The sequence below is a fragment of the Schistocerca gregaria genome, chromosome 8, assembly GCF_023897955.1.
Source record: "Schistocerca gregaria isolate iqSchGreg1 chromosome 8, iqSchGreg1.2, whole genome shotgun sequence".
Taxonomy (NCBI): Eukaryota; Metazoa; Arthropoda; class Insecta; order Orthoptera; family Acrididae; genus Schistocerca; species Schistocerca gregaria.
The window spans coordinates 489105302-489123098 of NC_064927.1; the positions used below are offsets into that span (position 1 = coordinate 489105302).

Sequence of the window (17797 nt, forward strand, 5' to 3'; positions counted from 1 at the left end):
AATACTCTTTTTTAGGTCATTGTTTTGACTTGTAAGTTCATTCCTTAAATCATTATTATGACTTGTAAGCTTTTGATCAAAGAGTTGAGATAATCTTTCTAATAAACCTGAGCCCTGTTCATTTGGAGAAAGTCCTAAGAAATGTAATGCCTCGGATGGCTGTTACAGGTCCGGTGTTGACGATTGAATATGTTGAGTATATGAAACCTCTCCAGTTGTATAAATATTTTCCATGCTTGCCGTATTTGAAGATAATATTGGGCACAATAACATGAAAATAGACCTATCTTACCAGATTATCGTCACATGCAACTTCACATTTGTGCTGCCTATCAACAGTCACATGACAAAAAAAAGTTAGAAAAAAAATGATAGTCGGAGGAAAAGGACTTTAAAAATTAAAAATTGTATTCACTACAAATGTTATCCAACAAGAAGTTGCCACACCACACTTTCTGTCTTATCCCAACTGTTGTCCAATACTAGATTCTCACACATCACACTTAGACTCTGAAATGTAGTGCAGAAATTAGTACACACACTTACACATGTCCCAGCTCATCAACACCGTATTAAAATGCTTTAAATATATGAGGGGAGAGAAGCATTTTAATCACCACTGACACTGAGTGAGAAGAGGCGTTTCTCTAGTTCTGTCTATAATTGGACAGGGGTAATAGTGAATTGTCAATCATACCATCAGAGCAACTTAAGAGGTTGCGCCTTCACCATTCACAAATATGAAGACGATGAAAAATAAAGAATTTCAATCATAGTTAATGAAAGTTCACATAATAACTTAGCTGTTTCATATGATGATAAACTCAACTTTGATATCCTTGAGGGTTGTTGCTTCAGAAAGTCCCAGAATTTGGTGTCATTGTTGTACTAATTTTTAAATAAAACTCAAGAGTATAACACTTTACGTGGCTTATATTGTGGCTGATTATCATGTACATTGATGGAATATACATTGGTCGTCTGACAGGCTCCAAAAGACAATAATGGACACTGACTTTATGGCTGATGTGCCACTTTCTTTGATATAAAACTAAAAAATCGAATACATTTGGTAAATGTAAGATTTACAAAATAACAATTAAAAGTTATTAGATGATTTTTAGTTACTTACACCAAAAAATGGGCCACATATTGCTCTTCGTGTTCCGGTATTCAGTTTGGGAAAGTTTACTTAATTTCAAATACAATTTCAATGAATTTTACAATACAACAATTTAAGTTACATTTTAGTTAATTATAAACAAATCATTTTGAAGAAAATGTTCTGAACAGTATTTGCTCTCAAGTAGAGCTATCATTTTAAATAATCATAATAAATAAACATGAGCTGGCCAGTGTGGCCGAGCGGTTCTAGGCGCTTCAGTCTGGAACCGCGTAACCGTTAAGGTCACAGGTTCGAATCCTGCCTCGGGCATGGGTGTGTGTGATGTCTTTAGGTTTTTTACGTTTAAGTAGTTCTCAGTTAAAGGGGACTGATGACCTCCGATGTTAAGTCCCACAGTGCTCAGAGCCATTTGAATAAACATCATAGCTTTTCAGAAACAGGAGAGAAGTAAATTTTCAAGAATATTGTTATGCAAGATGACTGCACAATTCATATTACAAAATTACAAAGTTGAATTATTAGCAACAGACTCACTCCCCTTAGTTGCTAATATAAATCGGGTAGCATATTAATGTGAAATTTAATCTGATTTAGTAAAGTCATTTGTACTAATTTTTTAAAAGGGCAGTTTACTACTGGAACTGAGTATAACTATAATAGCACAAAGTCAAGAAAGTTAAAAATTCTCTTCAGAGAATGCTGACATGAAGAAGGAATTCCATATAGACTTCAGACTATGCTACAGCTCAGTCTTGCTCTGAGATGTAGTCACTGGAAAATTAGTTTAATTTGCTGTCTCTGATGTAACTAACATTTTGTAGCTGATGTTACACATATGATCAGAAATGTCCATTGTATACTCTTCTTACACCTACTGTTACTAGCTTATTTACTAACATATTGAGTAATTTATGTAAAAGGCATTGCATAGTTTTAAGAATATATTCATTATACTGCTGTTCCTCTAGAGGGGATTAACTGCCAGTTACTTTAATGGTTATTTGTAATAGACAAAAAAAACATTTGAAAAAGTATAAAACTATGGGATTGAAATGTTGGCCAGCTGTTACCATCAGGAAGCAAAATCTTTAGTACTACTGATATGAACATATAATTGTAAACTGACCTCTCTCCTCAGCCTTCTCCTCATCCTGTGGTCCGAATGTTCGGCCATTCATTTTTAACCATCCCCAGCTGATTCCTCTCTCCTCTGTGAGCAAGGAACTGATAGCTCCAGCTAAACTAGCGCGCACGCGCGTGTGTGTGTGCGTGTGCGCGTGTGCGTGTGTTTATTTTTGCAGTAGTAAATATTTTGCCCCCTGAAGGTAAGTTATGGCCAGCAGTTCTAAATCAAAATTTTTAAAATTACTTTAGTGATGACTTCATTCAGTAGCCCTTTGCTTATCTCATTCTGGAATGCAAAATGTGTTTCATTAATGTGATTATATATTTTTTATAACTGGATCGATTAAAAGTCCACACTCACCAAACAGTTGCAGCAAAAAACTCATCTAAAAGTTAGGGAAATATGATTGGAACGAACTATTCCTTTCTTCGCAATCTTTTTAGTTGATATTTTCTTTCCTGACCTGTCTATTTTTCCTCACCCCCACCCCTGTGCCTCTAAAACATATAATTCAAGGTGTGTTCAGAAAATTGTGGAACTTTGTCCACAGAATTTTTCTATGCTTACCTTTTACTTATTGTGCATGGTCTCTTTCCAAATACTCTCCTCCACAATTGATACACTTCTTCCAATGCCATTTCCACTTCCAGCAGCAGACTGCTGGATTGCACGAAGTGCTGTCAGTAAATTTTCTTTTACCTCATCTGTCACTGCAAATCTTTATACTTACAACAGAGTTTTCAACTTTGGAAACAAAACAAATGTCTGCTGGGGCCAGGTCTGGAGAATATGGAGGATGAGGCAGCACAGTGGTTTCATTTTCTGTGCAATATTCACACATCAACAGGGATGAACGTGCGAATGCGTTATCGTGATTCATGATGCAAGAGCCATTACGTGTCTTGCCACATTTCAGGCTGCTTCCTTCTCACATTGTCTTCTTGACATCGCAACATGTCCCAATAGTACTATTGATTAAATGTTTGTCTGTGTGGCACAAATTCCTGATCATCTGAACTGATGAGCTCTTTTTTTTGCAGCAACATTCCTGACCCATTGTGAAGATTGAACCTTGGTCTCTACATCATAACCATAGATCCGCATCTCATCACAAGTTATGATTCTCTTAAGGAACATCTCATTTTCATTTGTGTGATCCAAATTCTCTTCACAGATTACAAGGTGAAGGTCTTTCTGATCTTGACTCATGAGCCGTGGGGCAAACATGGTGGCAACGTGATGCATTCTAAGATGCTGTGCCAGGATTTCATGACATGATCCAACTTAAATGTTACATTTCACTGCAATCTGTCAACAGTTCGTTTTCAATTTTCATGCACAATTTTGTTGACATTACTCGCATGAGTGTCATCAGAAGAACTCAAAGGGCATCCTGTACAAGGGTCATCTTTAACTTCCATCCAGCCATTTTTAAACTATGTGAACCAATCGCAAAACCGAGTGCGGCTTAAGCACTCATTGCTGTAGACTTCCTGCATCATTTATTGTGTCTATGTAAAGGTTTTCTCAAGTTCTACACAAAATTTAATGTAGATGCCTTGCTCCTCTAACTCTGTCTAACGTTCTACTCAATACAGCACTGAAAATAACTAACAGATATACAACAATGCAACTTCCGGCAGTTACACAATAAACACCGATAGATGTGTGGGGATGCCAACTGCAACTCACTCCAACACACCATTAGCTCAAAATTATGAATGTTCCAGAATTTTTTTGAACAGACCTCATACACCTTGCTTTCTGCTCTTATTAACACTTCCACTATGTTCTGTCAGTAATCTCTGTTTTGCTTATCACCCTCTCTTTCAATGATAAGCACTCATTCTGTGCAGCACCTAACAATCCGCAATCCATCTTTTCTACTTGTCCCATCCTGCAAGTATCCTTTGACCCAGTGGTTTAGCCGACTTTTTTTGTAACTCGCATCTCTCCCCGTTGCGTAAACCTTGCCAGTCGTTTTCCTTCATTCCCTTTTCTCTTCAACACTTCTGCCAGAATAAGGAGCCATTTACACTGAAAGCTTGCATGTTTCCTTAACTTTTTGTGGGTTTCCTCGTGCCGTCACTTTGTCACTTGGTGAATAGATTTTTTTATGTAATTGTATTATATTTTCAAGGATTGATTATTTTTGTTGATAGGTTTCTGTTCTCTGAATGTAACTTTCAGTTTTTTAAGTTTTACATTTATTTTAGTGCTTGTTTCTACTGTTTGACTTGCAGAAATAAGTTATTAAACAATTTAACTGCCATTATCATTCCATACACGTCAACACATTGTATTGAAATTGTGCCTCCACACACACACACACACACACACACACACACACACACACACACACACACTTTTACTAATGACCATCATTTTGATTCTTGTAGGACACTAGATGAAGGCCTTTCAGAAGCAATATCAAGCTTGTTATGGGTTGCTCCAAGAATGCAAACTGATATCAGTGAACTGAAAGTCATTTCTGAACAGTTAAGTGCAAAATATGGAAGACAATATGCAGATGTAAGTTTCACATTATCATATTTATACTCGAGAAAGTGGATAGTCAAATATTTGTGATGTAAACAACCTTTTTTATGTAATCAGGCTTGCCGAGAAGAAGCAGTTAGCACAATTTCAGAAAAGCTGAAGCACAAGATGAGTGTTCAGTCACCACCGAAGCTCCTTGTTGAGAAGTATTTAATTGAAATAGCAAAGAATTATGACATTGAATACCAACCAGATCCACAGGTGAGTATAGCCTTTGTGAAAAATAAAATAAAATAAAAATAAAAGATTGTGAAGTAAGTGCTCTGCAGACCAGTGTTTTGAGTAATTAGAGAAATTTGCTGCTGTCTTGACAGGTCATGGAGGAAGATTTAAGACCAGTTGGTGTTGATGCACTGCTTATTGATATTGATCCAGATAAAAATAATTTAGGGGGTCCATCTGTACCACCACAACCTGCAGGATTTGTTGGATTTCCTCAGCCCCCTTTGCCTCCACCATCTAACATGAAGCCTTTCAGTTATCCGGTATGTTTTGTGATAGAATTATACAGTAAATTAACTATAATGTCTTGTATTGAGTAATAAATATTTAACTCTGATACAATTTTTCGTGTAATTTGCATACAAATTGTTTAATTTATTAGCTGCTGGAAAGTAATTTTATACTATGTATCAATAGCGAATAATCACGAAAGTGTTTATATTTTCAACTTACATAGATTATAATTAAAATATAAAGAAAAATACCATTAGAAGACCATTTCTCACTCAGTTATCAATTATGTCAGGGGTCTGTTGTCGTTATACAGCTGCCTGGCTAACACACTGTCTGAGGAAAAAAGTGAAGCATCCAGAAGGCACGGAAGAAACAAACTAAAACCGTACAGATTGAGAGGGTATGTTTGGTTATTACAGTGATTAGAAAATAGTGAATTTACAAATAACTTGACAGTACGAGCCCACTTTACAGCCCCTTTAGCCTGGATGCATGCATGGATTTCGTTGAGGAAGGTGTAATAAAGCCTTTTCATCCTCTCCTGGAGCAGACTGGTCTACAACTGTTGTTGACTGGTCCTTGATATTCTGGATACTGGCACTGGAACAAAGTTGACGTTGAGATGGTCCCACACGTTCTATTGGAGACAGACGTTGAATAGGCACGTGGAAATCGAAATGGATGAATAATTGTGAAAATTGATTGGAAATAATAGTTGAGAAAATTTTGAAGGTAATTTGTGAATCTGTGCACAATCTTGGGTGAACTTAAACTGATATCAATATCAACAGACCTTGAATTTCATTGCATTCAAGGTCAATAAACATAATTTGTGCTGCTGCTTCCTGTCGTGTGCAGTACTAAATAATCACCGCAACCATTGAAATTGTCAATCTGCCTATTAAGTTCTTAAACACACAAAGCACATCATTTTTAGTACAAGTAAACCAAGTTCAATACGTATCTATTAAGTCTGAGTCATTACCTTCACATTAATTCCATTGTGTTTAGTCTGGAATGTGACAATATGAATGCAGGAATGCTCCTCCAGATACAGTGTTAATTATTCTTGTCTGCGCTGAACCTCTTCATGCAGAATCTCAGTGGTGAGTCTATATAACCGTGCAAGTAAATATTCCTTTTCTTATAACCTTTTACAATACTTTTAATGAACAGGTAAATACACATTTTTAACAATGCTCGTATCGCGGATCAAAGCATACGTCTGCACAGTACCACTTCCTGAAACAAAGGGTGAAGATACAGGAATTACTAAATTGAAGAGCATATTTCTTACTTTGTATCAAACTGATATTTAACGATGTATCAAAATATTATCCTTGCCGCAAAACAACTTGTTAACTTACTTTTGGCAGTGTTTTCTATGTATAGCTCATTCAGTTTACATATAGCTCATATATAAAAAAAGGAAAGACAAATAATACGATTCAGTACAACGTAAAGCTCGTGCTGGCCAGGGAAGTACCTCAACATCACGCAGAAAATTCATAGATCCACATGTCATATGTGGACGAGTGTTCTGTAGAGAAATGGCACCATGGTACTATTGCATGGAATGGGATATGTGAGAACACAGGAAGTCCATGACATACTGTTGTGGCATCACAGTTACTCAGTCACTGCTGTCTGTGACTTGAAGTCATTCCTGATGGCTCCCGACATCATGAAGCTAGGAGTAATGTCTCCCCAGGCCACTGCCATATTCACTGACAATGGTCATCTGAGATAGTACAGAAATGTGATTCATTGTTGAACACAATGAGATGCCATTCGCCAGCACTCCTTGCTTCCCAGTCATTGAACCACTCCATGTGCAGCCATTTGTGTTGTGGTGTTAATGACAGCCTACACGTGTGACCGTATTCGCTAGTCCATCTGCTGATAATCTCCAACCAAGGCTGTGGGATGACAGAATGTTTCAGGGAGTCCATTACTTGTTCTAGGGTGGCAGGCATAGCTGTGAAGGGGTTGCATCCTTGTGGTCAGACGTGGTCAACCAGAACCTTGATGGCAAGTGTGCCTTCCTCCACATTCCTTTGCAGTTCAATGTCAGGCTACTGATTTGACTGAGTGCCCAATGGTGAGTCACAGTATGGCCCCTTCCAGACTCTTGTCAAGTGCTGATAACCCTGTCTCATACAAATACACAGCATCTCTGTGTCCTTCACAATGATTACCAAATGTGTGACACTGTTCATGTCCCTTGTATACTGTACAAGATCTGGTAACAGCATTAAATGCATACAATGCTAATGCACTCAGCCGGCTGTTTACATATCCACCAATTGTGTATGCCCATGTGAAGTTACACTGACATCAGACCGTGTCCTTTGTGTTCTTTACTGTTTCACTTTTTTTGACAGGCAGTGTATTAGTGTGACTATACTCTACTTCATCAACAAATAATGATTATCTGCACACATTAACAACTTATTACAATGGATGTTGTTTTGTATTACCTTGTTTACAGGAATATTCAGTTCTTGAGTCTAGAAAATCTGATTAATAATAAATGTGGCTATTCATTTTCTTTTGAATATGCAAAGATGTATAATTTTGTACTTTGCCTGCCAGCAGCTTGTTAAGATATTTGTACCACATAAAGAACTCCATAATGACTCTTAAACATTGATTCAGAGTCTGTGTAACACTTAATCTCTTTGGTTGTGGCTGTTTGAATCACAATTTACTCAAACTGATTAACTGCAAATAACACTTAAGGAACAAATATTACAAAGTAGGTGTAACAATTTCAAGATCCTGAAGAAAACTCTGCAAGGTATGTATTTGTCTATTTGTAACAAAATTCTTGTCAAACATTGGAAAATCCTGGTTGGAATTCTTAAGTGTTGAAATTATTATTGATCGTTTACCTGCAGAAATTCTTTGATTTAGTTGCATTCTGTAAAAGTTAATTCTGTAAGGCACCAGGGGAGTGAAAGTTTGCAAAATAAATTAGCATCTTGTCTACAACAAAATTAGAGATACTACAAAGTGCAAAACACATGAAACTGAGCTTCAGAGTAAATATTTCCTGTATAGACTCTATTATAGTATGTTGTCAAGCTGAAAATAGGAATTTTCGCACAGTCCTCTCCATGAATATAAGAGAGTCTTTGCTAGATTGACACGTAACGTGAGATAACGTGAGATTGAACCCTCTAACCTGCATTAGTTATTTGTGACAAGTTAAAATGTTAAACCTATGTGCTGGGCTGGCTTGTGAACTTGGATCACACCCTTTCACATGCACTGAGTTGCCAACTACACCATGAAGTAAAACCTATGGGACCAATCCAAAATACAGATTTATCGTGGTTTCATCTCTCTTTTTGTTCAAACCAGTTTTAACTGCTATGTAAGAGGGTCATTCCAAAAGAAATGCACACTATTTTTGTAAATATACAGTTTTCATTCTGCATGTGTGAAAGTTTTACAGTGTGTAGATACATCCTTCCTGCTTGTTTTCAAACTTAGTTCAACCTGTTCCCAGGAGTGGTGCCATCACAGCATGTCTTAAAGATGGCTGCTGTACTTGATGTTCGCCAGAAGCAACGTGCTGTCGTAGAATTCCTGTGCTGTGAAAACGAGACAGTGAGAAACATCCACAAGAGGTTGAGAAAGGTGTATGGAGATGCTGCTGTCGATCACAGTACAGTTAGTCGGTGGGTAAGCAGGTTACGTGATAAATGTGGGCACGACAGTATTGAGGATTGTCCTCACAGCAGCAGGCCTCGTACTGCACACACTCCAGACAATGTGCAGAGAGTTAATGAACTGGTGACTGCTGATAGACGCATAACAGTGAATGAACTGTCACGCTACATAGGGATGTAACAAGGAAGTGTTTGCAGAATACTGAAAGTGTTGGCGTGAAAAAAGGTTTGTGCCAGGTGGGTTCCCAGGATGTTGACAGGGGCTCACAAAGAGACAAGAAAAACGGTATGCAGTGAACTTTTGGAACAGTACGAGAATGGTGGAGATGAATTTCTTGGAAGAATTGTGACAGGTGATGAAACATGGCTCCATCATTTTTCACAAGAGATGAAGAGGCAATCAGTGGAGTGGCATCATGCAAATTCACCTAAGAAAAAAAATTCAAAACCACACCTTCTGCTGGAAAAGTTATGGCTACGGTGTTTTTCGATTCTGAAGGACTCTTGCTTGTGGACATTATGCCAAGTGGAACCACCATAAATTCTGATGCATATGTGACAATACTGAAGAAACTTCAAGCTTGACTGAGCCATGTTTGACCACATTGGCAAAAGTGGGATGTTTTGCTGTTGCACGACAATGCATGGCCACATCTCAGTCAAAAAACCATTGAAGCGATCACAAAACTCGGATGGACAACACTGAAACACCCGCCTTACAGTCCTGAGCTGGCTCCTTGTGACTATCATCTCTTTGGAAAACTGAAAGACTCTCTTTGTGGAACAAGGTTTGAAGATGATGACTCCCTTGTGCACACTGCCAAATAGTGGCTCCAACAGGTTGGTACAGAATTTTACCGTGCGGGTATACAGGCGCTGGTTGCAAGATGGCGTAAGGCTGTTGAGAGGGATGGAAATTATGTGGAGAAATGAAAATATTGTTCCTAAAGGATGTATCTACGCACTGTAAAACTTTCAAACATGTAGAATAAAAGATGGATTTTTAAAAAAATAGTGTGCATTTCTTTTGGAGTGACCCTTGTATAATAATTGTGTATATAATGTGCATACAGTGAGATAATTAATTTTCAGCAGCAGACCTAAGTCAGCAGATAAACTGTGTGTATTAGATTCAATTTACAGAATACTAAAGAAGGCTGCAAAAAAAATTTTCTGACTACATGGCAATATTTACTTTAAGCCCTTGATAATAAAAGGAAGAAAAATATAGTAACAACTTGTATCTTTTAACACCAGTATTGTAAGCAAAATCAGTAGCACATCAAAGATTGCTGTAATACGAAAAAGAATGTAACTTAAGAGTAAAAGTCTCTGAAGCCGTCAATGACATGTTGTTGACTATATTTCAACCAATTACCTTTATTAAAATGTTAAAAAGCTGCTTCGATTTAGGAATGTCAGTCCACTTAACATTGCTCATTGAACTTTCAGAAACAAGTAGTAAAATTTCAAACAAGAATAATTTTGGAAAAGTTCACCTCAATTAAGAAAATTTGTTCATTTTTAGTAATAAGTTGGACAAATTCTTAGGTAGCTTTCTAGATATGTTTAATGAAACCTTTCTGCCTAAAATCACATGAAAAAAAGATAAAAAGTTTGATTAAATGGATCACTCAAGGCATGAGAGTTTCTAGCACCAGGTAAAGTCAGTTATACAATGAATTCAAATATATTAATAAAAAGGATTCAATTTAGTATGTCTTATGTTACAAAAATGCATTTAAAGATGCTACAGAGTGTGGCAGTTGATGGATAGTATTGTGGACTCTTGTGAAATCAAAATTAGGCATTAGTTTCATACATTAAACTTGAACTGAAATTATTGTAAACCCAGCTGAAATATCAGAATGCTTTGGTGAATTATTTGTAAATGTAGTTAAGGCTGATGCTGATGTAGCATGTTAAAGTAATCTAATGTAATTAAAGTAAACCACTTTGAACTTGACCAAGTCTCTCAGACGAAGGAAGTTCAAATTAGATATGTTGAAAATGCTAAACACAAACTTTTAGTAGGTATGGGATGCTTCCAAAAGTAATTAAATCTCTACATAATTTAGTAGAACTCTTCTTAACTCCAATAACCAACAAATCATCAAACATATTTTTTTTATGTGTTGAAGTTTGCAGAAGTAAAACCTCTATTCGTGAGGACAGAAAGAAAGATATATGTTCTATGTCTGCTTCTTTAACAATATGAATTTTATCATCCACAGATTATTTACAAGAAAATATCAGAACTCTTCACCAATACAGTACTTGTTGACTAACACTCACATTAGTACAGCAGAACACTGGCTGTAGGTTTGACTGGAAATCACTTCATTGTGAACGATGTTCTCTTTCCATGCACCCATATTCCGTCAGTTCATCATTGAAAACATAGTTGTCAGTTGAACGGTAAGCAAAGAAAGTATCACATTAGGTAGCAAGCAAATCCATGTGCTTGCCAAACATCGACTATGGGTAATAACAATGTCCACACTGCGCCTAGTGACCACACCAGATGTACGCGTGGTTATATTGATTGATCTGTCAATAAGTCTGGCAGGATTAAAAGCATGTGGGGAACTACATCTCCATTAATAAGACTTTCACTCTGCAGCGGAGTGTGCACTGATGTGAAACTTCCTGGCAGTTTAAAACTGTGTTCCAGACTGAGACTCAAACTCAGGACCTTTGCTATATCTGGTATAGCACCTGCCTGAGAAAGGCAAAGGTCCTGAGTTCTAGTCTTGTTCCAGCACATAGTTTTAATCTGTCAGGAAGTGTCATACTTCTATCCTGATTGAAGATTGTGGAACAAAAAGTATTCCGGACAACTCAATTCTTTAGTACCTTAAATAACATAAAAACTTGCTTTTAGTTCAGTGGGATGAAACTGAAAAAAATGTGTGTATAATGGGCAGTGAAATTGTGTTGTAGGAAGCTCAAATTGGACACTGAAGCTTCAGAAAAGAATTGCTTGATATGTTTTGAATGTTAACTGTTTTGGGTAAGTTTAACTGTGACTTAAAAATACCAACTGAAAATACAAATTACTGAAACCAGCTCACAGTTACTGTTCTTTCCACTTTATTTCAGAGGATTAGGCTATATTTCGATCATCGAATAGCTTTAATTTAGTTAGTAATTTGTGTCCACAGCATTTTTTTGTGTGCATTGGAATAATTTCTGGCCACAGTAGGGGAAAAAAACATATTTTAGTACAAGTCTTGAAGTAATTTTGCTGCTTTGATGGTATAGGTGAAAGCTAATATAAGTGTAAATACCTTACACTGTTCTCTGTCAAACTAGTACATAATGTGAGTCTGAGAAACAATATTGATTTACTGTTGAACCAAGGGAAATACTGCAGCAAAAGACATTACAGTTTTTTTTAATACAATGTCTAGAACTAATATTCCACACTAGTCTATTTTGTGCAAGCCTTTTCATCTCTGCATAACTGCTGCAGCCTACATCAGTTTAAACCTGTTTACTGTATTCATCCCTTGGTCTCCCTCTGTAATTTTTAGCCCTTACGCTTTCTTCCATTGTAGAAATAATAATCCCTTGATGCCTCAGGATGTGCCCTATCATCCACACCTTCAAGTTATGCTCAAAAAAATTCCCCAATTCAATGCAGTATCTTCTCTTACATTATTCAATCTACCCACTTAAACATTAGCATTCTTCTATAGCACCACATTTAAAAAAGCTTCAGTTCTCTTTATGTCTGAATTTCTTATTGTCCCCATTTCACTTCCATACAAGGCCACACTTCAGACAAATACTTTCAAAAAAGACTTCCGAACACTTAAATTTATAACAGATATTAACACATTCCTCTTTTTCAGAAAAGCTTTTCTTGCTACTGCTGGTCTGCATTTTATATCCTCTCTGTTGTGGCCACCGTGAATTACACACATCAAAAAAGTTTTGCATCACCTCGGTTCCAAGAGTTCCGGAAGCTGTACAGAAAATTGGAATAGAGATCAACATAAACATCATTTCCATCCTTTTTATTAGTCATGAAAACCACACATTGTATGTTGTACCACCATACAGCAAGACCGAGTTGGTGGTCCAGTTTGCTGTACACACCAGTACCTCTAATACTCAGTAGCATGTTCTCTTGCATTGATGCATGCCTGTATTTGGTGGGGCATACTATCCACAAGTTCATCAAGGCACTCTCGGTGCAGATTGTCCCACTTCTCAACAGTGATTCGACATAGGTCCCTCAGAGTGGCTGGTGAGTCACGTTGTCCATAAAAAGCCCTTTTCAATCTATCCCAGGCATGTTCAATAGAGTTCATGTCTGAAGAACATGCTGGCCACTCTAGTCAAGCGATGCCATTATCCTGAAGGAAGTCATTGACATGACATTCGTGATGGGGGCACAAATTGTCATTCATGAAGACGAATGCCTCACCAATATGCTGCTGATATGGTTGCACTATCAGTCAGAGGATGGCATTCATGTGTCATACAGCCATTATGGTGCCATCAATGACCACCAGCGGCATACGTCGGCCCCACATAATGCCACCCCAAAACAGCAGGGAACCTCCACCTTGCTGCACTTGTTGGGACAGTGTATCTAAGGCATTCAGCCTGACCGGGTTGCCTCTAAACACGCCTCTGACGATTGTCTGGTTGAAGGCATATGCAACACTCATCGGTGAAGAGAACGTGATGCCAGTCCTGAGCGGTCCATTCGGCATGTTGCTGGGCCGATCTGTACCGTGCTGCATAGTGTTGTGGTTGCAACGCTGAACCTCGCTATGGACGTCGGGAGTGAAGTTGCGCATGATGCAGCCTATTGCACACAGTTTGAGTTGTAACTTGACATCCTGTGGCCGCACGAAATGCATTATTCAACATGGTGGCATTGCTGTCAAGGTTCCTCCGAGCCATAATCCGTAGGTAGCAGTCATCCACTGCAGTAGTAGACCTTGGGTGGCCTGAGCAAGGCATGTCATCAACAGTTCCTGTCTCTCTGTATCTCCTCCATGTCCGAACAACATTGCTTTGTGTGATGTTTAAAGCTTCCCCGGCGTACTGATTGTTCCACAAAAACATGGGAGAACTGCCAGATATCAGTAACGTCTCGGAGTAAACCAAAGTGATGTTCCATAAAAACGCAGAACTGCCGGGTATCAGTAACGTCCTGCCACGATATTTCAGCGCAGAGCCTTCTGGCCATCTTCAGATGAGTGCCACTGTAGTAGTACTGGCGAGTACGCGATGAGCTCTGCTGTTTAAAGCCATACTGAGATGACATTGCGCATGCACTGCTGAGCGTGCACATTCATAACAGCTGCATGCGCTGCGCCTCGCGCCCTCCATGGTGAAAGCTTGGCGTATTGATATCGGGTCGATTTTCATCTTTATGCAGATAACTACGTTGACTACGAAGTTTCTCTATAACAGGATTCCAAGCAGAGTTTAGCTGATAACCGCTATCTCGATTAATGAGAGTCTCGTTGTCAGACAATCTTATTTCCACAGGTTCATTGATAATCGAGCTCCAAAAGTTTGATGTATGGGCCAAAATTTTTGTGTCCTCATAATTCATGGAATGGTCTGTGGAAATATAATGTTCGGCAATTGCGGACTTGGTGGATTGGAGAATGCAAGTATGCCGTTGGTGTTCCACAATGCGTTCCTGCACAGTTCGTGTTTTTTGCCCTATATATGATTTGCCGTATTCACAGGGAATTTTGTAAACACCTGATTTACACAAGCCCAGGTCGTCTTTAACGGATCCCACCAGTGATAAAATTTTGGAAGGAGGGCGAAAGATGACTCACTTGGAGCTCAAACTTTTGGAGATCGTTTATCAATGAATCTGTGGAAATAAGATTGTCTGACAACAAGACTCTCATTAATCGAGATAGCAGTTATCAGCTAAACTCTGCTTGGAATCCTGTTGTAGAGAAACTTTGTAGTCAGCGTAGTTATCTGCATAAAGATGAAAATTGACCTGATACCGATACGCCAAGCTTTCACCGTGGAGGGTGCGGGACGCAGCGCATGGAGCTGTTATGAACGCGCATGCTGAGCAGCACATGCACAATGTCACTTCCATATGGCTTTAAATAGCAGTCTCTCTTCAAGACATTATCAGTTCCTTCTTAAAGTTTTTGTCATCCTGAACTCTTAACTGCCTTTTCAAATTTCTCATTTGTTTCCTTGAGAGCTTGCTCAGTGTACAAATTGAATAACATTGGGGATTGGGTACAACCTACAATCCTTTCTCACCTCCTTCTTAACCCCTTTCGTGCCATTTGATGTTTGTAACTACTATGATTTCTGTGCTGGTTAGCTAAGTGAAAAAAAAGTAGTGTTTCCAGGAGATTCATGCTTCTGAATAATGTGACACATTATTCTAGTGATCACAGTCAGTTGTTGATTGACATGATGGACAGACATGTAATGTGGTGATTTTGGAGTGCATGTGAGTAGCAAATGCTACATACAGGAGGTTTTAGTTCCAATGCACTGCCTGCTTTTTAGGTATGTTTTCACATCATAACTCTTAACCACATGTGATGAGGAATCTGCATCGTGATGACTGGGTGTTGTGTGATGTCCATAGGTTAGTTAGGTTTAAGTAGTTCTAAGTTCTAGGGGACTGATGACCATAGATGTTAAGTCCCATAGTGCTCAGAGCCATTTTTTTGATGAGGAATGTGCAAACCTTTTCAAAGAATAACAAAGGTCAGTGCTTCTCTTCTTTACACAGTCACCTGATACGTTACACATACAAGACATCTGAGATGTGAATGTTCAGTAACTTGTTCTCCAGAGTCCTCAAGTAACCACTGTTGATGCTTTGTGGTATCTCATAGAAATGGCATCAAAGATGATTTCCTGGGAATATATTCAGGCCACAGTGTTTAGAGGCTATGATTGTAGTGTGTGGAGACTTAACACCATATGTAATACTGTAAGTTTGCAATTGTATACAGTTTTGTAATCACTAACATTTGTGTGTTGTCCGGTACGTAATTAATACTCCCAACTTCAGTCCAGTCACAGAACTCCTTGTAAACTTTCGTGTTGTAATGTTCCCAAGATGTTAGTGTAGGTTGCACTGTGTATGGCTAATACTCTTTGGTATGTACAAGAATACGCTGTAGCTATCAGTTCCGTACATTTTCTTGACATAATGGTATTTTCAGTGTAAATTAATATTGTATACCTTAACAATGGAGATGTTATTTGTACAGAACATTCCTCCTTCTGGTGGAACATCTAGTGGACCAAGTGGTGGTAGTGCAGGAGGATTCGTAAGTCCACCACCTCCGGTACCAAACAGCACACCATATGGAGCTCCTTTCTCATACAATATTCCACCTTCTGCTTCTTCCGCTTCGTTTGATGCCAAGACATTAAATACAGCTACCAACAGCATAAAGGTATGTAGTTTTTCATTAAGGCAACACAGCTATTCTTTTAATCAATAAACACAGGAATATACTTGCTATGTTGTTTTGAAAAAATAAATTGTTTTTAATGTATTTCTTTTTTCCTTTTATTTCACTATCCTATCTTACTATAGTCACAGACTTAAGATTGAACTGCATGTTCAATCTTTAACTTATTTTTATGTGTCTTCTTGCAGGATGATACTGACTTACCTCCACCATATAACTTCAGCTTCCCACCTGATTTACCAGACCAGAACAAACAGGTAAATGTTTATTAAGCTAAATCAAATGGTTGATGCTTTAAAAATGATAGATTTCAGGTGTGTGTGTGTGTGTGTGTGTGTGTGTGTGTGTGTGTGTGTGTGTGTGTGTGTGTGTGTGTGTGTGTGTCTAAAAGATACCAGAAAGGAACTGAAACACAAAAGCTTGTTTAACCACTGGTGACAGGGTTGCCTGTCCTTAGTTTCTATGGAAACTATCAAGCTACTTCCCCCCCCCCCCCCCCCCCCTCTCCCCCCACGGACATTGAAGGCATATTACAAACTTAATTGTAACCACACAGTATTTCAGAGTGCCATGTGAGCACTTTTATTTGCTAACGTTATAGTGCAGACCAGTGGAAGCAAGTCTCATCCTGCTCATAGATTTCCATAGGAAGAGGAATAGTGCAGTGGCTATAAACTCTGCCTTCTTCATGTACTGCTATCAGTGTTATTGGGAATAGTGACATGGAAATCAAGAAAGAATGCATCAGTGTTTCTTATAATGGATGATAAATTCATTTACAAAGTAATAGATATACACAGTAAAGTGTGGGCCTTTGAAACTGCAACATTATGGAGGTGGCATGCAGCAACCAACCAATTGATATAAAGCATACTACATACTTAGATATGAAAATGATTAACATTTTGCAACCAACCAATTGGTATGAAGCATACTACATCCTTATGTAGGCAAATGATTAACATTTCAGTGCAACTGTTCAAAGTAAGTGGAATTACTGCTATCTGCATTCTGTACGAGGGGCGTTTGAAAAGTCTGTGCAAAAATAAAAACTACTTACATGTTTGGGGGAAACCTTTTTTATTTTTTGACATATTCTCCTTTTAGACTTATACACTTTGTCCAATGCTGTTCTAATTTGTTGATCCCTTCCAAACAATAGGAACTGCCCAAGTCTGCAAAATAGCTATTAGTAGCTGCGATCACCTCCTCGTTTGGATAAAATCTTTGCCCCGCCAGCCATTTCTTCATATTGGGGAACAAATGGTAGTCCGAGGGAGCCAAGTCTGGAGAATAGGGGGGGGGGGGGGGGGGATGTGAAACGAGTTGGAATCCTATTTCCATTAATTTTACAACCACAACTGCTGAGGTGTATGCTGGTGCATTGCCGTGATGGAAAAGGACTTTT

The 17797-nt window shown here is 38.3% G+C and overlaps 1 protein-coding gene across 1 annotated transcript in view; it reads left to right on the forward strand.

Moving 5' to 3' along the window:
- Positions 1-17797, forward strand: part of LOC126285384 (IST1 homolog) — a 38239-nt gene that overhangs the window by 11645 nt on the left and 8797 nt on the right. Inside the window, exons 2-6 of the mRNA XM_049984723.1 lie at positions 4652-4784; positions 4869-5012; positions 5126-5296; positions 16183-16371; positions 16578-16646. Coding sequence (XP_049840680.1) covers positions 4652-4784; positions 4869-5012; positions 5126-5296; positions 16183-16371; positions 16578-16646 — 706 coding nt within the window. The remainder of the gene's footprint in view (positions 1-4651; positions 4785-4868; positions 5013-5125; positions 5297-16182; positions 16372-16577; positions 16647-17797) is intronic.